At 54.2% G+C, this 22,868-nt stretch overlaps 1 protein-coding gene across 1 annotated transcript; it reads right to left on the bottom strand.

The window, feature by feature from the left end:
• Positions 1-248: 248 nt before the first annotated feature.
• On the bottom strand, positions 249-12,137 carry LPIN3 (lipin 3). Its single transcript, XM_013947065.2, has 19 exons — positions 11,946-12,137; positions 11,284-11,379; positions 10,004-10,239; positions 9,623-9,730; positions 8,995-9,115; positions 8,390-8,822; positions 7,433-7,532; positions 7,130-7,299; positions 6,959-7,052; positions 6,323-6,392; positions 5,655-5,747; positions 5,036-5,097; positions 4,626-4,755; positions 4,153-4,301; positions 3,909-3,995; positions 1,829-1,981; positions 1,394-1,505; positions 1,188-1,291; positions 249-867 (listed from the first exon to the last, which is right to left on the bottom strand). Exons 1-19 carry the CDS (start codon positions 12,135-12,137, stop codon positions 723-725), a joined length of 2,655 nt encoding a protein of 884 aa, XP_013802519.2. The 3' UTR covers positions 249-722.
• Between the last annotated feature and the right edge of the window lie 10,731 nt (positions 12,138-22,868).

Below are 22,868 nucleotides of genomic sequence, written 5' to 3'. Positions count from 1 at the left end.
AGGTTTGTCTCCTGTATTAAGTCAGCTTCGCAGCTTTACCTGAAGGTAGTAGGTAGAAAAATTCCTTTTCTAAGCTGCTCCACAGGCCCAGGAGGCTGCAGGTTTCCTTTCCACCAAGATTAGACCCCTTGACAGAGCACTTCATGAGGATAAGCCCACCCACATTTGTGCAAGGACTCAGAGTCTGGCTCCCCCGTTTTGTGCACAGGACTACAGGGGACAAGAGGCAGTCTGGATTAAGGCACTATTTATTAATGCTATTAGTGAAGAACACTCCAACCCTGACCACTTCCAGCCACCTTTACGAGTTGGTAGGACACATGATACCTTCACTCCATCAGCTACCAAACTAGGTAGCTGGACTGTCTGGGAACACCAGTCAAACCAGAGGTAGCAATAGCTATGCCAGAGGCTTATCAATAAAACAGTGATCCATCACCTTTAGAAAAACAACCATGCTTTAAACATATTAAGAACCTTAAGAAAACACCTGGCATATAGGAAGTTTCAATTTAGTAGATGAGTTTTTCTAAAGTCGGAGCTCCCCTACCCCCATTTTGCCCCTTGAGAAAGAGTATTTCTAGTGCAGAATATGACCCGTATCAGAAGTGCAATATGCCTGAGCAGCACACAGGGGGAGGAGATGCATCTGTTGCATCCAGTCCTGGCAGATCCTCATCCTCATGGGAGAGTCCTTGGCCTAGTCTCCACGGGCAGCAGGGTCAGGAAAAGTCTTCCAAGTCAATGACAGGCAGTGGAGGTCTCCAGTAGGCAAAGTGGCTGTACTCTGGACACATCAGAGCAACGTTCCCATCCTGCCCTAGAGGAGGGAAGATCAGCTCCACCAGCTCTGACAGCCGCTCGTACCTAAGGGGGTAAGAAAGGAATTGCAGCAGGAAAAAAGGGGCTTGAGGCAATCTTGACTGCAGGGGCCTTGCAACTGGGTAGTTAAGACCTCCAAGCCCATGCTAGAATTACGGCATGCACTAGTCCATGCTCAGTCATGTAATCACATCCCAGCACTGCCATCACAGAAATCCTCTCAGCAGCCTGCTTGGCTGGCTGCATGGGAGACAGTCTAGTTTAAGTCAATAGAGTTTTGTTTGCTTTTTTTAATCCCGCGAGACTCTTTCTTGGGTTAAATCCAGGTTAACCCAAAGGTGCTAAGGAGCAAGCAGGCAGCTTACGTTGACTTGTGGTTCTTCGTGAGCTCCTGGGTCAGCTCCCCCTTGGGGTTGACAGTGAATATGCGACACTCTGGCAGTCCCACTTGCTTGTAAGCGTACACATCCTGCCAAGGGAAGGCCAATAAGAAGCGTGAGAACCACAGAAACATGCTACTACCCCTGCCTCAGCCAGCACCCTCCCCTTCATCTCCAGGGGACCCACTCACATTGACTCTGTTCCCAAAGGCTGCAAAGAAGGGCTGCTTTGTGGCAAACAGGTTTCGGATATCCATCAAGCAGGCAATCTTGAACACCTCTGGCTTCTTCTCAATCACCTCCCTGCAGCGCAAAGGACATGCATGGAGTCAAGGTCAGAGCAGCATCACCGGGCCAGGACTGTAGACAGCCAGACTGTTTGGGGCTTGAAGAAGAGATTTGAAGGGCAACAGAAACTTCATCCATTGCAAGAGCTTCACCACAAAGCTTTGGGGAGGGCAGGCCCAATTCCTCCTGCTGCCTCCCATGAAAGGCATCCAGCACCATGCAGGTCAGATGCAGTTTAAAGCTGCAACACCCCTCAGCTTTGAGCATGGGGAGAGGGAAGTGCCATCACCATGGGCACAGGAAGGTGCAGGGCTGGGGACAAAGAGAGGAACAGGTACCTGTGGAAGGCAGAGATGAGGCTGCTGGGGGCAAGAAGGATGGGGCCCTTGGGGAGGGCGCAGCCTTGCTCATTGACCCATTTCAGGTAGCCTTTGGTGATGTGCGCCATGCCGATCGCTCTTGCTGAGCAATAAAGGAACTTGTAGCCGTTGCTAGAGAGAGTGCAGGGAACCCTTCAGAGCTGTGATCCAGACAAGGCACCCTTTGATCCCTCCTGCCCTCACCTGAGAGCAGAGGGCAAGACTGAATGTCTGGCCTAACCCAAATCTGCTTGACCCCTTTCGCGACACCCCTTCAACAAGCAGGAGGGCTTCACAAGTGGTGCAGCTTGCTTGCTCAGAGGAAACCCAGATGGATCTTTATCCTTGTTGTGACAAAGCCCAAGGAACAGAGGTGAAGACGGGCCCTGTGCCATCTTCCAGGCCCTTCCTAGCAGCATTACTCCTGCTGTAAGGTGTCCTTCACTATTTGGAGTCCTTCACTACTCTGTGCCCCACAGCTGACTCCTGCCCTTCACATGGAGTCCTATCCAGGCACATAGCAGAGGTCACAGGCCAGCATATGACAGCACCTTTGTCACATCCTTATGGCCTCAGTGCAGCTTACGGGGAGCTGGACACAGCCCCTATGGGCCCTCCAAGCTGCTAGCGTTGCTAGTTTGGCAGCTCAGGCAGACAGTGCACTGCTCTTGCAGGATCAGAGATGGTAACAGATATGAGGTGCAGGTAAAGGCAGGCCCCAGCTTTGCAGAAACACATCCGTGGCTCCCAGGTGTGGCACCACAGAGGGGCCGAGTCCAGCTTCACCTCCCAGCATCGTGGGAACAGAATAAAGTAGTCCTGTTTCCACACTAAGCCTGGCCGAGCAAACAGCAGGCCGACAGTGCCTCTTAGTGGCCAGAGATCCCAAGTCAAAGGGACAGACCTGGACCCTAGGCTCCTGCACAAGCTGCTACCTGCAGCCACAGGGACTGAATTGCAGCAAGAGTGAGCTGGAACAGCATCAGACCTCAAGGCAGGTTTATCTCCTAGAGGGTAGAAATATCATAAATGAAAGCTGGGTGCCTAAAAAGGCAGCTGTCACCAACTGAAGAGACTGGAAAGGTTGAGTAAGCCCTTGTGCCCTGTTGTGTGCTGTTGTACTGCAAGCCAGAGAAATTGGGCACAGCTAGTGGTCCCATAGGCACTTTCTTCTCTGATCTCAGCCTCCACAGTTGCATCTTCAGTGCTCAGCTGCCTCCTGTTTCTCACTTGTCAAAGCCCCCATCGACACACTCCCTCCCAGCCACATCCCCAGGGAAGCTATTGCAAGTGTATGTTCCCAGCATCTCAGGGGAAGACCCTATCCATGCAGCTGCAGGCCTCACTCCATGTTCAGATCCTCTAGATCTGAGCGGGACATGAGCAGATCAGGCCATATACTTGCTCCCATGTGCAGGATAACCCACAAACCTCCTGGTTCTGGTTGCTTGAGGTCCTGTCCTGGCAGCAAGAGATAGGAAGTCCTAGGCCAATTTTGTGGCCATGGAGGGATACAAGTAAAGCCAAACCCAAAGTCTGCAGAGGGGGGAAAAGAGCTATGAGCTTTACTCAGCGTGAGTTGGTAGCAATGGTGCAGGTGAGAAGAGTCAGGCAGCAGAAAGCTTTGAACAAGCAAACAGGAGGGTTTGCCACTACGGTGGCACTTTTCTGCTTGGCACATGAGCTTCCCAGACAGCCCTGCCGCACAGCCACAGAGCACAACCACCTTTCTCTACCATGTCCTCCATGCTTGGATTGCAATGACGGAAGATGATTGAGGGAGACTTGGACTATTAATGCCACACTGTTGACAACACAGCAGCTTGCTCAAGTGTCTACAGTAAAACCCCCCTGCCTTCCTCCCCCAGATCCAACATCCCAGACAGCACAGCAAGCATCAGTCATCAACTACATCAACAGCAGAAAATTAAGGCCAGTTTGGCCATCCTCAGCCAGTGAGGAGCCCCGACTCTGGCTCCCAGACCTTGGTACTAGGCCTCTCCTCCACCACCCTCCTGCCTCCCCTCAGCCTCAGGGTGCTAGTCAACCTGATACCTACAGGTGGATTTTGTGGAAGAGCTTAGCAATCCCATGATGAGTCCAGTCTTTTCCCAGATGTGGCAGGATGTGCCCTAGAGCATCTGACCTAGCGGGAAAGGGAGAACAGATTAGGCAGATCCAGCCTGGTGGATATCCAGAATGCAATGGGGTTGGTGCCCTCCTGGCTGCTTATGCAAGCCTTGAAAGGAGACTTTCCCCTAACGAGGGCGGCACAGATGCAAGGAGGGAGAAGGACACTTTACTTGGTGATGGTGCCATCAATGTCCGAGATCACCACCTTGTCGTCCCAGTTCCACAGGTAGATGGTGGCCTCACAGCGGCATGTGCCCTGATACTGAGTTGTCACACTGAACGCCACCTCGTTGGGGCCATCCTGAAGATTCAACCTCTCCTGTGGCAAAGGGGGAAACACGCCAGGGAGATGACACCACCAGAACATGGGGGAAAAACAGCCTTTGGCGGTTCAGCCAGAAAATAAGACTCTCTGAAGCAGAGTCCTCAAACATGGTACACAAGCACCAATTTACTGCTGGTCCAAAGCCCAAAGGCCAAGACTGTCACTCAGTCAGGCCACAGAGGCCCCAGGGCTCTAAGAGGGAGGCAACCTAGGGCAAAAATACTTGGAAACCCTATAAAAACATAGGGTCAGGAGTAGAGAGTCCTATGAGAAGGCTGTGCACACAGACAGACACCAATGAAGGAGGAGAGTACATACAATTTGTCTGGAGGAAAGCCGCAGAGATTTCTTGTACGTTGGCAGAGATTTCTGTGCTGAGGCATCCTTTGTTAAAGGGTCCCCAGAATCCAGGGGCTCGTCGTCACTGGACGATACCTCCTCCTCCTGCCTACACAAGGAAGGAAATAGCCTGTCTGCTTTTCCATGCAGGCCATGGCTTTCCCCATGAACACCAAGAGAGAGATCTGGAGGGGATCCAGAAGGAGAACTTGCCTGCCTGGCTGTGAAGGGCCTTGCCTGGCCTGGGATCAGCCAGAGCATTAACAGAGCTTTCTGCCCTCATACACCAAGTGGATTTGGGAATAACTGGCCGTTTAGAAGACATCGGGTCTCTTAAAGGCAACCCTCCTGCCCTAGCTAGGGCCCAGCAGCTGGAGGAAGGCACTCACCTCTGCTGTAGGGAATCCGGCTGCAGTGTCCCTGCATCAGCCTTCCCTGGCCTCGTTTGTGGCTGCAGGCAAAGGGGCATCGTTAGCACCTCGCTGCAGATGGAGCCGAGGGTAGCAGCAGAGACCTCTTTGCTTCACTGGCACTTGGAGCAGCGATAACAAAAAAAAGCTGTGGCAACGTACCCCCATCCCTTCGTGTGGGTAGTGCTACATGGAAGAGGAACTGTGACCCACTGCCACAGAAGACAGAGAAGGGAGGACAAGCCAGCCCCAGCAGGGTCTGCAAGGCAGGCGAGCCTGCAGGCATGCTTGGACTCCATGGGGTCACAGGAAGCCCAGAGAGGCCTCAGCACTGCCAGGGTGGTCTGCTCCGCACAGCGGTGAGCCTGCATGTGCAGGCACATGCTGGCACTGTCCTGCTGCTCAGGTATTGACAGGCCTGAGGGGACCAGCCACCTGCAGAAGACACCTTGCCACCAGGTACTGCTGGCCTCTTCCACACTCAACCTCAGGTCATCCCCAAGACCCTGCTGCTCTCCTCCCTCCCTGCACTTGCCAGCAGTCAGAATGACTCCTGCACCCAGGGACACAGTTGTCACAGCCACCACTACGAACATACCTCCTCCGTGGGGAATTCTCGCCTCCTCCAGGAAAACCACCACCTGCTGCCTTTCTTTGGCATCTTCTCCTTCACTAGTCGGTTGATGGTGCTCTGTGAATGTGACAGAACATTGAAACAAGTCATTCTTCAGCACAGAGATGCTAAGCTGTCCAAGAGCCTAAAGGAAACCCTTGCCCAGGCAGGTTTTTCTTTGCAAAGTCATTTACAGGGTAAGATGTGTGCAACTCTCCTGTCATGTCATGAGACAAGATGATTTGAGGGGAAAGGTACCACAGCTTGTTCTCTTGATGCAGCTTGAAAAAGCATCTGGAGGCCTTATTCCATGAAGTCCCAGCCAGCTCCACAGAGCCCTGGAGCAGGCTTATGCAGGTCCCAAATCCTCTCAGATTCCCAAGTCATCTGGCTCCTGCCAGCCCTTGCACAGATATAACCATTGAAATAGGTCATTTTTGACAAGGAACTCTCTGCTTTCCAGGTTTCAGTGGAACCCAAGTAACTAAAAGCCACCCCCTAGGTACATCTGAGGAAAGGACAGGGTTTGTAGGCTAGAGAAACCCTCAGCTCTGTCCCAGACTGCTTGCAAAGCCCAGGGAAGCAGCTTGGTCCCACTGCACTCTTGAAGCTCCACTGACAAGTAGGGAGAGCCAATGTGTCGTGCCACTGACCTCAGGAATGTTCCTCTGGAAGGCTTGCAGGGAGAGGACCATGGGAGCAGCCACTGCCCAGTTGTAATACCTGGAACAAGCCAGAGGGATGGAAACATCACAGCACACAGACCACTCAGTCTTGGGAAGGCAGCAGGGAAGAGATAGGCAGAGCATCTCCATGCAGTCCAGACAGTAGAAGAGGTCTGAAAGATCTCTTATGTTCTCTTGGGAATATAAGGACAAGTCACAGCTTGGCTACAGCTCTTTCCACCAGCAAGGCAGCTGTCATGGCCTTTTTGGTCTAGAGCATCCCTCAGGCATGTCCATTTGATCATTACACGCAGAAAACGAAAAACAGACCATGTACTGCTGAGAGAATGTGTGAGCAAGCAGACTTTCCAGGGTGAGAGGACAAAAGGAAGAGCTGGGCGCAAGTCTGGACGCCTGCCAGGGCAGCACAGTACCACTTCCTGGAGCCACAAGGTCTGTTTTCAGATTACTGTTCTACAGCGCGGCTGCAAAGCCCCTGCCCATAGCTATTACATTATAATAATCGCCTCAGATGGAGGCACATTCCTACAGGAGCATTTCTGTAGAGAAGAGGCCACATCGGTTATCTTGGGACAAAACAGGCAGGAAGAGCAGGCCACTCACTTCTTGTTGAGCAGTATCACCAGGTTTGGATCATCAAGGATTCCTGGATTCTCAGCAAACTCCTGGTAGGAGATGATGCGCTCCATGAACTTCTCTGATGGGACAGAAGCTGTGTCATGCCACTGGTGTACACAACAGGTTTTGCAATAAGCAGATTCCCCTCATACCTACCATGAGAGATCTGTCTGCTGCCCCCAAGGCCTCCACACAGTGACAGAGCAATTGCGGGCATCAGATCTGAGTCAGAGTCCACAGGGCTCTCAGCAGAAGAGTCAGATGGCAGCTGGAGACACAGAGGGCTGCTGGGGTCAGCCACAGGCTTTGGACTCTGCTCTGTGTCACTACCAGCAAGAGAAGAAACAGAAGCAGCATCAGGGAATAACTTTAGATGCACCCCAGATCCTTCTGTGTAAAATAATAATTTAAAAAAATTGCTCAAGAAGGTCTGAACTTGGCTAGTTTGGGCATCCATACCTCCTGGGGAAATAGAGAGCCACCTGCTCCTCGTCCAGTCTGGTGAGATCTTCCAGGTAAACATCACTGGGACCCAGGTGAGGACTTCTTTTGCTGGGTCCTCAATGCACAGACAGAAGGGAGAGAGCTTAGTTGAATTGCCTTTCCAGCCTCTCAGGATTCAACAAGAAAGCTAACAGCATTTTCTTATATGTTCCACAGATATGTTATGAACAACAGAGAGAGCATCTCTTCTCCTACTTGAAAAGCTGTCTTAAAGTAACAGCAAGAGAAGTACCCCAAGACTTCTGCACAGGCATGAGATCACCCGCAAAAGAGGACACAAAGGACAGGCCAAAGTTCTGCTTATGTTCTGCCATGACAGTCCCAAAGGTGCCATTTGAAGTTAGCACCATACGGGATATTACTTTGTGATCTCTCTTCACCCTCCCCTTAGTCTTCCCTGTCTTTCTGCAGACAGTTTTATTTTGGATTTATGCTGACTGGAGGAGCAAGGTTGCTTAGGACCCTTAACAATCAAAAGGTCCTTAAATATGGTATCAAAGCAGATGTATGCCTGCTCTGCATGATTTTCTACCTGACTTGGCATGCTAGGGATGAAGAAACAGGCCAGGCCAGGGGCTGCCAGACACTTCAAGCTAAGACATGGCCTACACTGCTGAAAAAAAATCTAAGCCTGCACAAGGACAAAGAGTTAAGGATCGACTTCAGGAAACTTAAAGAACAGAATGACTTCTTGGAAGGGTAAGGGTCACTGAAAGGAGGAAACGGGAGGAATGCCTCTTCAACACAAAGGAGCTGGTAGCATCCAGAGGGGGCAAACAAACACATCACCTCTCTAATCCTGGGACGGTCATGAGCAGGTTATGTTGAATGAACAACCCAGTCCCCCTGTTCAAGTCCAAACATGTCTGCAGGCTCAAACACTGCTTCCAGCAGCACCAGTAACCTGCTCACCTGGTTTCTTCTGGCTTTCCAGGTAGGACTCCGGGTTCTCCGAGCCTGCCTGCCTCAGGCAAGCAGCTCCCTCAGCAGCCAAGGGCTTTGAGTCTGGCTGAACCTCTGGCATAACGCTCTCTCCTCCCTGGTCCTCTTGCAGGGCTGAGGAAGGCTCTGACAAGCTCTCAGCATCCCCAGTGCTGGGAATGTCCTTCAGTCTGGGGGGGCTGTTCCCTTTCTGGGGTGTGGGTGTTGGCTCAACAACAGACATGGCAGAGGAACAAGGTGCATCCTGCAGTCCCGCTAGGCTTGGACCACCTCCCAGACCTTCAGAGGTGGCAACAAGGTGGGTTGTTTCATCCACTGGGGCTGGTGTCTCTGACACAACAGTTGCTGCGGTAGCAGTGGTCTTTGTGGACTTGGCTGATTCAACTCGCTCCGATTTATTCACCTCAGGGAAAGCAGAGGAACAGGTTTGAGTACAGGAAGTAAACCAAAGCATCAGGTATTAGAGGACAGCCCTTCTGATGCTGCCTGGCCACAGCTTCTGCCACTTTCCCTCAGGTCTTTCAGGCACTCCCATCCCACCAGTCACTAGAGGGGGAGCAAGAGCAGAAACTCACATGAGGGAGCCTTCCCCAGGACCACTGCATATGCGATTCAGCCCCTAGAGCAAAACTCTCCTGAGGTCTGATCTCCAGCTCAGAGTCACTTTTGGGAGAAGATAGATGGCTCAGGGGGAGGCTGCAAGAAGAGAAGGCGAGATTGGACCTGATCTACCCCATAGCCCCAAATTTTCCCATCACTGCAATGACATCTAGGGCCAAGAGCCCTGTAAGCCTGGTTCCACAGAGAGTCAGTCCTGCCCCATAAAACCTACGACTTACAAATAAGAAAGACCTGTGGGAAGCTGCAGCCTGGGGAAGCAAAGTGATATACCCCAGATTGTCCAGCAGCTGGTCAGTAGCAGAGGCAGGGATCAGTCTGGGACCAAGCTGAGAGCCCTGTGTACATGGTCCTCTTGCTTCTGTGACCACAGCCAGGAGAAGTCTCCCTCACAGGCCCAGACAGGACTCTTAGCTTTCCTCCAGCCACATCTTATCAGGCCAAGAAAAAACAAAAAACAAAAAAAACCCCTTCCTTTCCTGACACTTCCAAATCCTTTTTCCTTAAAGCCTGTCCTGCCTCTGCAAGGCATGTTTCCTGCTCTTGCCAAACCCAAGCAGAACGCCTTTACTCTGTCACCATTACCTGTCCACAGAGGCCAGCTCCCCATCAGAATAAGGGTAGATCTCTTGAGACTGCAAGGACCCCGCTTCTTCTTTGGGGAGATCAGTGAAGGAGAAATACACTGAATCACTGAAAAAGAAGGAGGTTAGCTATGCACTGGGCCCTACTCTCAGGTGCCTGTCTCATCTCCCATAAAGTTGCTAATATCCAAATTTTCCATTTCCACTGGCTTTCCACTTTTCCAGTCCACTGCAGTGACCCAAGTAAGTACTTCACAAAAGGCTGGTGTTTGAGTCATAAGACTTACATAGAGAAACAGGCATGTTTCAGCACTGCAGAGCATCAATGAATCAGCCTGAAGGCTTGGCCCACTGCATCACACTGCCCAGACAACAAGCTTACCTGGGGGTTGGCAGCCTATATTTCTCTTCCAGAGACATTTCACTTTCAGTGTCCTTGCAGCCTTCTAAACTGGACTCTGCCACCTCCTTCCGCTTGGGCTTCTTCTTGCGTCGCCTCCTCTTACGCAGGGTCACTTCAGAGCTCGAGGTCTCCTGCCCCTGAGAGGACTGAGCTATGTCCTCTGGGCTCTCCTCCATGGGGATGGGGGATGTGCAGAGACGGGAGAGAATGTTTCCCTGAAACATAGATGGTAAGACAGTCCTTCATCTCAAACTCCCTCCTTTTCCACGGCTCTTCTCTACGCAACTCACAACCATCATAGCCAACACCAAGCCCCAGTCTTTGGAGTGGTTTTGTGTCTTGGCCTAAAGGAGATGTTTTGTACACACAACATAATAATAAAATAATAATAAAAAAAATCCAGCCACAAGAAGGAGACATCTTTAGCACAGACAAGGAGAAGCAGGCAGAAGATGGCACCAAGAGACTAGGAATATGGAGACTGCTGAAGGAATTTGGCTCCAGAGCCCTCTCTGTGCTACAGAAATAGTCCTGTCCAACCCAGTCTAACCCAGTCCAAGCTAGCAGTGACCACAAGTCAGGCTGAGAAAGAGCTGGCTGAGATTTCTGGAAGCAGCAGCTAGTCTTGTCCCACTTCCAGTGGAGCAGACAGTCTGCCACAAGATCTGGCTCATTCTCATCCTTGTCACAAGATCCCTCAAGAGACCAGCCCAGAGGTATCTGGCTGGCTGGCCAGCAGTCATGCCCGGGGAGGGAGGCCCATCTGGGATGCAGATATATGGTCTAATGCTCCCTCAAGGTGCTCCACAGCCCAGGTCCCCCACATAGATTGTGAGGTCCTTTGAGAGGAACCTTTCCAGACATACAAACTATCAGAGCAGCTAGTGGAGTTACCCCAGTGAAGAACAGCAATCCAAGCCTGGTCCTTCCACCTGAGCCCCACACTTCCAGGCAGTCACAGCAAGAGAGAGAGAGAGAGAGAGAGAGAGCGCACGCACAGCCTAAGGGCTCCTCAGGCATCTGTGTCCTTCAGCATCTTCAGATGTGCCCGTTGGCCACTCCTATGGGTTGTTCACATGGGCCTGCTCCTTCAGGCCACTAGCCATCTCCTAGGCTTTGCAGGACTGAGCACTGAAAGCCCCAAGCCCCTTTGTGGATCTGCCCATAGCAAACTGGTAGCAAGAGAGGCACTGGACCCACATCACAGGGAGACTCAGAGCAGCAGCTGAGAGATTCGCATTCACTTCTTCATCACCAACCTCATTCTCCTCTGACTCCTGGACAAAGAAGGCCTCTCCATTATCGCCCAGCTTCATGTGCAGGTCCACAGGCTCCCCATTGATTTCAATGTCAACCTGACAAGGGGCAAAAGAAGTCTGTTCATCCAAACCCACTCACCCATCAATGTACAAGACAGCCCTTCCCTGGGAAGGGGACTGGTTGGGTTTGCTCAGAGGGCTGACAGCCACCTGGTCTTTGAGGCAAGGGACCTCTCCCAGCTTCCCTAGGAAGCACTATCCTCTTTGGAAGAGGATGGGTTCCATTCTGGGACATCCCTTTGAAAACTAGCAAACACCCCTTTCAGCAGAGGTCCCCCTCCCTCAAACATTGTTTTTTTTGTAAGCATAGACATTGATCTTCCCTCTCATAGACCTCTTCTGCTCATGTCAATGTCTCTCGATTAGATGCGCCCACTTTGGGGACACCAAGGATGCTCTACATAGATCCTAGGTCCAGAGACACCAAGGGAAGTATAATTTCCCTGCCCTCCCCCCACCACCACCCAAGAAACTGGCTTGTGCTACTATCAGGACTGTGACAGGGGAGAGGATACAGCTCTCCTGAACTTAGAGCAGAAAACACCCAGAGGAAGGAACCCAAGGTCCCCAGCACCTGCCCTGCCAGGGCAAGCACCACTTACCACCTTCTCCTTCGAGCGCAACACACCCAGCTTCCCGAAGCGCACATGAAAAGGTGAGCACTGGAAGGAGTTATCAGGCTGCCTCACCACGATGACATCGATGCAGCCTGTCAGGGTGGCTGGGTTCAGACCCCTGTACAGCTCCTTCACAGTGACGAAAACGGTCTCAGCAAGCTGCCCCACGTAGTTCATTGTTTGAGACTGCAGCCAAGATACAAGAACAAACTCAGTTCAGGGGGAAAAGGACTCCACCAGGCAGACACAAGGGTCAGTTTACTCCAGGAAAGTCACCTCATTTCACAGCTGCAAACACAGCCCCATCAGGGAGACAGGTAAGCCATTAGGGAAACTGAGGCAAAGATACGAAGGGGCTTAATAGAGACCAGCCGGGGAGTTGGTGAGCACCAGAGAATGGAAGAGAAGCCAGAGCACTAACCAGCATATCTGCTTTCAGGAGAGATGCCTTTGCCATCAGGATAGACCATCACACTTGTCCCTTGGGAGGGCAAATACTACTTCACAACTACACCTTGCAATCAAGTTATTAACATACCATTCAAACAAGCATTTGGTGGAGGGAGACATCCTGCCTGGGACTGTCCTTAAAAGCTCAGGGAAGAGAGGTGGGAAGTCCAAGGAGCTGCTACATACACCACATGCTCACGTCATTCAAAGTGCAAACCTAACATTGCCCACTCGGAGGTGTACACGTACACATAGCCAAAATGATCAGATGGGGCCCTTGTTAAAACTGGAACTCTCTGGTCTTCACTCCTTGGCCACTGCCACCATCATCCAGCTTCCCAGGGAACCCCAGGAGAGAGGCTGCTGCTGCCGGGAGTCGCAGGCTGGCCAAGGACCCCCAGACAGCGTTGGAATGACATTTTCATGAGGCTCTGAGGTACTCCAAGGTCGCACAGTTTCTGTTTTTTATTAGCAAGAACATTTGGAAGGAAAACCCTGCCTGGTTTCTGCTCATCACCTTGTCTGCTCACATCCTACAGCTGCTTGCTCCTCAAGTGGAAGATAATCCCCCCCTCCTCTGCCACACTCAGTCAGGCACGTGGAGGAAAAGGATGTCTGCAAAGCTGGAGATTCACACGGTCCCTGCTGGGGGCTCGCACTGCTGCCAGGCCGTCCCAGCAACACAAGGCAGCACACAGGCTCCAGATAGTTTGGCAGGCTTTTGCACAACTCACCTTCCTGCAGGAGACCACTGGGAGCTTCCTCCTGGTCAATGCATGGGAAAACCCCAGAGTTGTTCAGCAACATCCCAGTCCTAAATGAGGGACCCAAGGCCACAAACTGTACAAAACAGCAGAGCCACAGACCTGTCTCACTTGTCACCCCAAGAGCATGACTGTTGCCAGCCAGCATGTCCTACCAGGGGCACCTCAAGGTTTCCCCAGCATTCGGGTTCTCCTGGCCTTCCCTGTTTTCAGCCAGGGAGCAGCAGTGACCCAGTGACCCAGGCCCAGGGAGAAGGGGGATGGAAGATAAGGTGGGATGAGCCAGCACAGGTTTGAAGGGAGAAGGGGGACCATGCGCTGTTTAACCTCATCTTGCCCAAAGCAATGCTATGACCAGGGTGGGAGAGGCCTATTTCTGTGGGCTTTGCAAGGCTGCTTTGTTTGAGAGCACCCCTGTACCGCCTCTGGTCGCTGAAACGGCTGGACAAGCTGGCCAGCTTGCTAGCTCAGAGGCCTGTGCCGTGGTGCTGCAGGGAAGAGCCGGGTTCAAATTCTGCTCCCTTGCTAGGACGCAGCATCAGCAGGACAACTGTCTCCACATTATCATGTCAAACCCCAGGAGCAAGTCCACGGCCACATCGAGTGAGACACCGGGGTGCCACGGTGGCCCAGTCAAGCTTTTGGAGTTCCCAGCTCTGGGCCCAACTCATCCCAGGACAGTCACTGTGCATGAGCTAAAAATCACCTCTCGCTCCCACAGTGGTCACCAACAGCACAGCATCCCCGGGGGCTCCCGGCACAGCTGCCAGGAGCACGCACGACCCGTGGGGAGACCAGAGGAAAGCCGATTCCTTACCAAGAGGGACAAGGACAGACAGACACCGCCTGAAGACCTCACTGCCCCAGCAGGCACCTGGCCCCTCTGGTCCGTTTTGCACAAGCTCACGTCCTTCCCATTCCCAGGCATCCCTCGGGTCCCTCCAGGAGGCAGGTCTGCACCGGGAGCCCCAGGCCCAGCTCTGTGTCCCCTCCGCTCCTCTCCCATACAGCGACGGTGGAGAATGAGCCAAAATCCCCGCGGCTGAGCAGGGCCCCGCACAGGGGCCGGGGGGTGGCGGGCAGCGCCAGCTGGCTCCAGAAGCTTCAGCGCCTCCGTCAGTGCCGCGCGGGGCCGGCGTCACGGGACGGGGCTGCCGCTGCGCTGTCCTGCTGAGCCCGGCTTTCCCCGGCACCGCCGCCGGGCAGGGGCCCGTGTGCCTGCTGGTGCCCGCTGCCTTCCCGCAGTGAGGCCAAGCCTGCGCCAGCCGGGGCGCACCCCTCCCCACGCCAGGACCAGGGATGTTTCTGGGGAGAGCTAGCCAATGCCTAGGGCCAGCCCCGCTGCTCCAGAGCCGACAGGCTCCCAGCTGGGATTAGCCCCAGATACACACTGGGATGGACCTGAAGAGCATGCAGGGAAAACCCTGGGGAGATAAACCTGCACGGCCCAGGGAGTGGCGGGGGGACGGGACACACTAGGAATGACCCCCTCCCCCCCCAAAGCAGCCCCACGCCGAGCGACACGCTCGTGGGTGCCCACCGCAGCACCCCGGTGAAGCGCACCGCAGAGCAACCCAGGGTGTCTCACGCTGCAGATTGCTGAGGACCTGCCCCCACTGCTTAGGCAGCTCCTTCACCGCAGGGTCCCCCCAAACACGCTCCCAAAACCCCAGGTACCTGCCGAGGCAGGTTCGGGACACGACACAGGGCAAGGGTGAAAGCCAGGCCAGAGTCCTGGAGGAACAGCTGTGCCTGTGGCCAAGGGGAATGGAGAGACCTCCCCCCAAGTACTGTGGGGCCCCCACTGTGGCACATGCCCAAAACCAGGGCACCCCCTGCAAACCCAGGTGCTGTTGCAGGCTCCGCACATACCCCCAGCTGGCCCCAGTGCTGAAGGAAGGAGGACACCAGCAGCATGCATGAGAGCCCAAAAGCTCAGGTGGGCCTGGCTGGGACACTGCATACGCCTAGCCCAGCGCCCATCTCACACGTGGCAAGGCACGGCCCAGGGAGCCCGTGTTCGGGCTCCGATCTGCTTTTGGAGCTCAGGACATTGGGAGCAGGAATCCAGTACAGTTTCCAGCTCAGTAAATTTAACTCTGTGGACTTCACCTAGGAAAGCTGGAGGAGGAAAGGGAAGAGAGAAGAAGAAAGACTCAGACTCTTCCTTGTGGTCTTCAACCCAGCCACGGATGGAGCAGACGCATTACAGAGATGAGGAATTAGTTACACTTTGGAAAGAGAATAATGGGTGGACAGGGCAGGAGAAAGGGGTTTTCAAGCCAGCCCATAGATACCAAGCCAAACTCAACAAGTAAACCCCCAGGAGAAGAGGGGCCTCCCCCACCACTCACCCCAAGATGAGCAGGGTCACAGCTCTCTGCCACTCAGCCCTTGCAGAGGGCAAAGGTGCAACCCTTCCCTATGGGGGTAACACAGCCCTCAGGCTCACAGGGCAACTCTCCAGCCAAAAAGCCTCCCAGAATAAACCAGACACCTTGCTAACATGCCACCTGCCCACTCTGCTCCTGGAACAGTGGTAGCAACCCAGGCCTTCTTCTCCTGGGCCATTTTGGGTAGGCAGTGCAGAGGCAGCCACCCACAGGCTTAGTCACACCACAGAAGAAATCCACCATTTCCACCCTGCACCGCCACCTTCCCAGGCATCCTGCATTATGGGCTACCAGAGACCTGTTCCCATTACCTGGGCAGCCGCTTAACCTCAGCGCATCCTCAACTCAGGAGCAAAGCCAGCCCAAAAGTCCCAGGAGCTGCCTTCTGCCAGCAGTAATACCTTGCCCTCAGCTCCTCCTCTTTACCTGCCTCTTCCTTCCTCTCACCTGAGCAAGGGGAGGGACCTGCTCCCAAACAGCATCAAATCCCCAGTGCTGTGCTTCCTGCTGAGACTATTAGGGCTCCTGGGAGGCCCTGAGGGTGGATCTCCAGGCAGCAGCTGACACCACTGACTGAGAGCAGCTGTGTGTCATTGCAACCAGCTATCTTGCTCTGGCAGCTCCAGGCAGCGCTGCCAACTGTCATTCCCTGACGGAAAGACTCCTTCCTTCCTCTCTCATTCATTTCCCAACCCAGAGGTTGCAAGGCTATTGCAGCAGGACCACCAAGTTGGAATTCCCCAGGAATGTTCTCCTTTCCTTTTCCAGACCACTTGCCAGAGCTCCCAGAGTTTAGCCCCTCAGTGCATGAACTGTGCGAACCCCCAGCTCTCCTTGGGGACTGAAACCTTTGGAAAACCCAGTGACAAAGGCACAGCTTTTGGAAAAATCTGCCCTTGAAAAGCTGCCTTGCAATGACTGGAGAGCAGCCTCGCAGAGTCACCGACAGCCAGACCACGGCAGGCAGGGCTGAGGTGCAATATTTGTGCCCAGCTGAGATGGGGCAATGCAGCACGGGAAGTATCTTGCTACAGAGCCATTGCTGGATGCTTATTTCTCCTCCTCCCAGGGTTATACACATGCCGGGTCATACAGGTATGACCGCTAAGGGTAGACACAGTGATAATTGCTGTGTTGCTTCCTTAATTGCTCCTGGATATAGGAGCTGGTGCGTCTTAGCAACACTGGCCAGGCTTGGACTTGGAGGAATGTGGGTTCCTTTATCATGGCTTTGGCATGTGGTTTTACACGGAGGAACGAGCCTTTGCCAGAACCCAGTATTTTGGGGGATATTTTTAGCTGTCCCTCAATAGCTGTAATCTTGAGGGTCAGTTTTGGTGGTTATTGCATTGTGAAACCTGGGGCTGGCAATAGCCTGAGACACCAAAACTCCTTGCGCAAGTCAGTCCTTGCCTCTAGCTGAATAGTGAAGGCAGAGTTTCGTGCTGGTCGGAGTACTGGCCTGGGCTCGTTCCCTGGCTTTGCCACGCATCTGGTGCAGGTCTTGGTGTCCCCAGAGCAGGACGTGATTGATTTCACAAGGATCTTTTGAGGCAAGGCGTGAGTTATGTGTTGCTGTATTATGCCATAGGCCACAGGGAGCCTGAACTTCTCATTGTGCCTGTGCTAGGCTTTATCTTGTACCATCCCCAGAGCATCTGCACCCCATGGGCCGCGACACCACCGCAGCCGCCGGCCCAGCACCCTGCCGGCCCAGCTCCGGGGAGACCCGCGGTCGCTGCAGCCCTGCAGGGCTCCGCAGGGATCTCACGGCAGGGTGGTGACTATTCCTTTCCTTCCCTCATCCCTCCGCCCATCCCTGCTCGCTCTTTCTGCACCCCAAAGCTCAGGGGTGCAGGCGCCCTGCGGCCCCGGCAGCCCCTGCCTGGGGCAACACTTAACCTCTCCACATCCATGATTGCAGCTTTCTGCTTTTTTTTTTTTTGGCCTCACACAAGGAAACACTGAGCATTATTTTATGGAGGCACCGCCACAGCCCACCCTTAAGTCTTAGCAAGACATAAAGGAAGGGGATGGCTGGCCCCAGGGGTCCTCTCTGCCCGGGACTATCTTCGGGGGAAGGAGAAAAGAGAGCAGCAGTGGAAAGAAAAGGACAAAAAAAGAGGCTTTAAGAAGGCTGAGCCTTTCCAGATCTCAGTGGGCTGGGAACAGTCAAATCTGGAGGGTGGCTGCTTAGGACCTCTTTAGCCACTGAGGAGGAGGGCCCAAAACATCCAGGTCGGTCACAGCTAGCTGGGGCTGAACTGCAGAAATGCCACGTGCAGACCAAGAACTGCATGTTCCCAGGCAAATCACATTACCGCCCTGTGCCTCAGTTTCCTCAGCTATACAATACAGGTAAAGTTGATGGCAAACTGATGAGTTGGAGATCTGTGTCTGTACAGCACCTAGCACAGCCTGGACACAAGGTCCCAGATCCTCTGTGGGAACCTCTCTAAGGGCTGTGTCAAAATAAGTAAGGAAGGGAGCCTGTTTTCCAGCAACTTAGTATTTCTGAGAGCTCTCCCCCTTAGTGAAATTGGACAGAAGACAGCTATTGTGGGTGGCCAGGCACGGCTGCGTTCCCTTAGTCAGGCTGTTTGTCACGCCACAGCAACATCTGCTGACCCCAGAGCCCATCTGGGTTAGCAGGGGAGCCCTCGGCAGGCAGCTGCCCCCAAATTCAGCAGACTATGGTCCCCTCAAACTAGTTACCAGGCATTCATTCACAGCCAGGAACAAGTTTGGGAGCCTGTTTTAACCTCAGCCTAGACCTGAGTCTAGATACCCCAGGCTGCGACACTTCAGGCACCGTGACTGCTGTGTCCTTGTCACAGCATTGTAGACTAGTGCTTGGTCACACTGCTGGAGAGGACCTCACCCTGCACAGTGGTTTACACCCTGCAAACCCCAGTTCAGCAGAGAGGGCTGTAACACAAAGGCAATGATAAATCTGGACTGCAGATGCCTGGTACCCGATCAAAAATGCTGCAGCCACTTAACACAAGGCACTGACCTAGCATAAGCTCCATACATCTACTCATATGTTTTTGCAACTTCGAATAGATTGAATTTCTTCCAGCAGACAGGATCAAGCAATCTGCTATTATCAATCATAAAAGCAGCCTCAAAGCAGAAAGTCTGCATAAACTCCAGATCGTGTATACTGCCAGATTAGCCAGACCTGCACTTGCGCAATCACCGCTGATCCAGATCCACCCTGCACCCAGTGGATCCAGCAAAAAGATTATGATGAAACCATGCCCCCTTTGAATAAGGACCGAGGCTTTCCAGAGAAAAGCTGTCCCAGCCCTCCTGTGGATATACAACCCAAGCAAGACCAGCGCTGTGCCACAGGAGCTGAGCTCAGGCATCCCCCACGCCGGCTGGGCTCCTGGCAGTTCATGGTTCCTCACACTGAACGTTTGTCCTCGGGGGCTACGCACTCTTCTGCAAAAGCTCTCAGATGCAGGTGAGTCCATTAGGATGCAAATGCACACTAGGGTCATTTTTTCCAAGCCTTGCATCCTGCTTTGCCCTATTGCTTGCAGAAAGAGCAGACAGGATCCCTGCCCGCATGCCCTGCTGCAGAGCAGGTAGGTCAGGGCCGAAGGAAGGAACTGTGGGAGACGCGCCGGGATGCCAACGTTTGCAAATGCTGCTCCCCATACAGTGGGGCTGCAGCGTCCGGGGCTGGACATAGTCGCTTTTTGCAAAGTTGTGCAGTCTCTTGGTCTCTGTCAGCCATCTCTGAGCCCCTCATGTCCCCTCTTGCTCCCCTTTAGTTTTTTTGTGAAGGTGAGCCCTGCAGGACCATCACTCTCCAGGTTCGTTACCTTGGGCACCCCAGTTTCTTCATGCATCCTCTGCATCCTCCAACCAGGACCTGCTCAAACCGGGAGAGATTTATTTCCCCTTTTGGGAACTCCACAACCAGCAGATGTTTGCAATGAGCCTTTTCAAAACAAGACAGCTTTTTTATTAGCCAACTGAGATATAATACTTTCAGCTCTTTGCATTCCAATGGAAAAGCAGAGCTCACACACGCACCCATCTTGGCAGCTTTCTTCTTGCCCTCCTGGCACTCCTCACCGTGCTCAGATTGCAGCTTCACCTGGCACAGCGTAGCGGTGCTTGTATCAGGGCTCTGGCCGCTCGGTGCTGTCCTGCGGGCTCTGCTGTTCATCTGCACGTGTTGTGCCTCTGCTGGCAGGCAGTCCGACAGCCACGATCCCGGCATTTCCAGTATGTCTCCAAGAAAACTCCATCCATCAGCTTGGCAGTTTGGAGCACCCAAGGCACCTGCTGCCTGGGAGACTCCTAAATTTTCCTCTGTCCCAGAAAAACAAATAATGACTTCAGTCACAGGAGGGAAGAAGGGACAAGCCATGTCAAAGATGGGCTTGTTTTTTCCCCTCTTTGCATTTCAACATCTGCTGCAGGCCAGGCCACAGCCAATCTTCGGATGCCTCCAAGGTGGGAGTTGATACCAGTTTTGCCTCCTCCCTCCTTCTCCTGCCTGAACCATCACATTATTTCTCCCAGATTTTCCCAGCTGTTTAAGCTTGTCTTTGAGCTGCCTGGCAGTCCCTCGGGATGCTTCTCCTCTGACACCTTCTTGCTGCTTGGTTCTTCGTGGGCCTGGGGTGAGCAGGAAGAAGAGCAATCGGTCTGGCGGCACGAGAGACCCTGCAAGCCAGCCAACTTGCCGGCATCCTGTCGAGGCTGAGACCTGAGGCAACTCAGCTCACCAGAGACAGTGCAGAGGAGCAAGAAGTCCTCAAGGACAGGATGGAGACTAAGTTAGCAGAGAGGGTCTCTCTGCCCATGAGGGGCTTCACTGTGAAGATGAGCTAAGCTGGGGTGGAAAGGTTTGGTTGGGAGGTGAACTCCCAGTCTTGGGCTCATCTAGTAGCTGGGGATATCAGTACTGTTTGACGGACTGGAGCCCACCTTGCAAAGCCACTTACTGCACCATCTAAATCCTCTTCTCCACCCCTGAGCCAGGGAGCCGGGTCCTCCTGCCCCCCTTCCTCACACTGGAAGGATGCGCCGGGACCTCGCTGCTCTGGGCAGGACCTTCTGGTGTCTGGTGGAAACATACCCAGAGCCAGGCCGGCTTCTTCCTGGGCCAGCCCTGTCCTTTAACTTTGCTAACTTCCCCCTCACACTGGCGTTTCCTGAGATGCTGGCAAAGACCGAGGCCCCGGGTCGTGCACAGCCAGCTAGACGGAGGCACGGCTGCCAAGACGCCTTTTCCTGAACACCGTGCACCTTTTGCTGCCACTGAGCAAGATCCTGCAAGCACCAAATGTCACGTTAGAGATGGCCATAGCCATTGAGTTCACCAGTTTAGCACGGATGCGAGCTTTACTCCGACAGCCCGAATGCTTTGAAAGCTCCTGCTCTCACTTGGGCACCGCTGCCGCAAATACGGCCCTAACGGGACAACTTCCAGCTCAGCTGAGAGCTCCCGGGAATGTGACCGCAGGGAGACTGACCCGCTGCTGCTGGCCTGGCCTGGCCGCGGTGGGCCCAAAAGCTTTCAGAGGCTGCACGACCGCGCCGCCCCGCTGCAGCTTTGGGGGGAGCGATTTCGGCAGGCAGCAATGCAGCGGCCCGGAGCACCGTGCGGAGCAGGACCACAACGCTCCCCAGCAGGGCGGCCCGGCCCCAGCCGCGGCGGGGGCCGGCGGGGCCGATCAGACACCGCAGATGAGCGGTGCCCGCGCCGGGTGCCCGCAGGAGGGTGCTGCCCGGCTCCGGGCGGCTTCTCGTGAGCGAGCCCGGCCTCCCCCGCCGGCACCGTCCGGGGATTCCCACTGGGCTGGAGGGTTTGGACGGAAAGGGCTTTCCCGAGCCCTCCGTCACGGCCCCCGTCTCCTCCTAGGAGAGATAAGCGGCCTTTTAAAGCCAGAGAGACAGCGGGGAAGCCTGGCAAAGCCTGGCATTTCCTGCCTCGCTCTCAGCTGGCCTCGCAGGGGCTCAGATTTCCTTCGCCGGATCAACAAAGAGCTGCAGCGCTTGTGAAAGGGGTGATTCAGCAACAGGGGCCGGAGAGACAGGCACACGGCATCAGCACAGCCAGCCGGGGTGAAATTCCCGGCCGGTGAAAGCAAAGGAGAGCAAGGCTCAGGTGTGCCACTCGCTCGGAGGGGGGATGCAATTCCTGGAGGTCCGGCTGCCCTGAGTGCCGGCCTTGCAGCCGGAAAAACAACAGCAACACACAGCGTGGCTTTTTCTTTTTTTTTTTTTTTTCTTTTCCATTCCCAGAAGGATCAGGTCGGACCGGCCTGGCATGTGATGGAGCGGGTGGGAAAGCCATTTTGCCTGAAGAAAAGGAAATGCCATCCACAACTGCCCATCGCAAGCACTGAGAGAGCACACGTCAGGGCCACAGGACGGGTTTAAAACCATCCCGTCTGTTTTATAAATACGCTCTGCTGGGAAAGTTTCCGATTTGGCTCCCAGTTTCTGACCTGTTAAAAGTTCACACTTCTTCCGTAAACACAAAGGGTTCAAGCTTACTTAAAAAGAAAAACAAAAAGCTGCGATTCCCACACAGTCGCGTGGCTCCAAGAACCAGGCGTTCAGAGGAGTCCCGACACTATGAAACTGGGAGAGCGGGTAGCTCCGAGCAGCAAGCCCTCCTAAGAAATGAGCGCCGGAGCACGCCGTGCACCAAGAGCGCTCCTCTCCCTGGGCCAAGGTGCCAGTAATCCAGCCAGGGCCCCTGCGCTGAAGCCAACAATATTCCCTGGGGTTTAGCTAAATCGCATCATATTTACATCAGCGGAACTGCAAGCTGCGTTTGAGTCCAGGAAAAGAGGCATGACGTGCACATTTAGGCAGCTGGAAAAACTTCCAACTTTTGTCCAAAGCTGGTGTCTTATTTCAAGATACATGTTACAAAGCTACACTTAAAAAAAAAAAAAAAAAAAAAGCGCTCCGATCCAGTGCCCCCAGCTGCTCGTGACTGACACCATCACCGAGCGCTGCCAGAGCACCGGAGGTGCTGCTGTTCGGGCAGCCAGCAGCGGATCTCCGCCCCAGGGAGCGCAGCGAGCCGGGCCCCCGCGCCCCGGCCCCACGGCCACGCTCCGCGGAGCCGTTCCGCCCCCCGCGCCGGCGGGGAGCCGCCCGCTCCGCCGTGGCCGGTGCGAGGCGCCCGTGCCCGCTGCCGGGCTCCGCGCTCAGCCCCGGTGCACGCGCCCGCCGCCCTCCCCGGTGCCTGCTGCATGCACCCGGTGCACGCCCCCGGTACGCGGGGCACGCTCTCATGCACGCGCTTGCCGTCCTAT

Source organism: Apteryx mantelli, chromosome 18 (assembly GCF_036417845.1).
Source record: "Apteryx mantelli isolate bAptMan1 chromosome 18, bAptMan1.hap1, whole genome shotgun sequence".
In the NCBI taxonomy this organism is placed as follows: Eukaryota; Metazoa; Chordata; class Aves; order Apterygiformes; family Apterygidae; genus Apteryx; species Apteryx mantelli.
The sequence above is the reverse complement of the archived record's forward strand: the minus strand, read 5'-3'. Positions and strand labels throughout refer to the sequence as shown.

Bases quoted from the DNA above. Each gene is read 5' to 3' on its own strand.
- LPIN3 (XM_013947065.2), bottom strand. From the start codon at position 12,137: ATGAACTACGTGGGGCAGCTTGCTGAGACCGTTTTCGTCACTGTGAAG. The intron at 9,116-9,622 runs GTAATGGTGACA...CTCTTCTTGCAG, and splicing joins GAGCTGGCCTCTGTGGACAG to CCTCCCCCTGAGCCATCTAT. The intron at 4,302-4,625 runs GTATGTACTCTC...CCTTTGCCACAG, and splicing joins GGCTTTCCTCCAGACAAATT to GAGAGGTTGAATCTTCAGGA.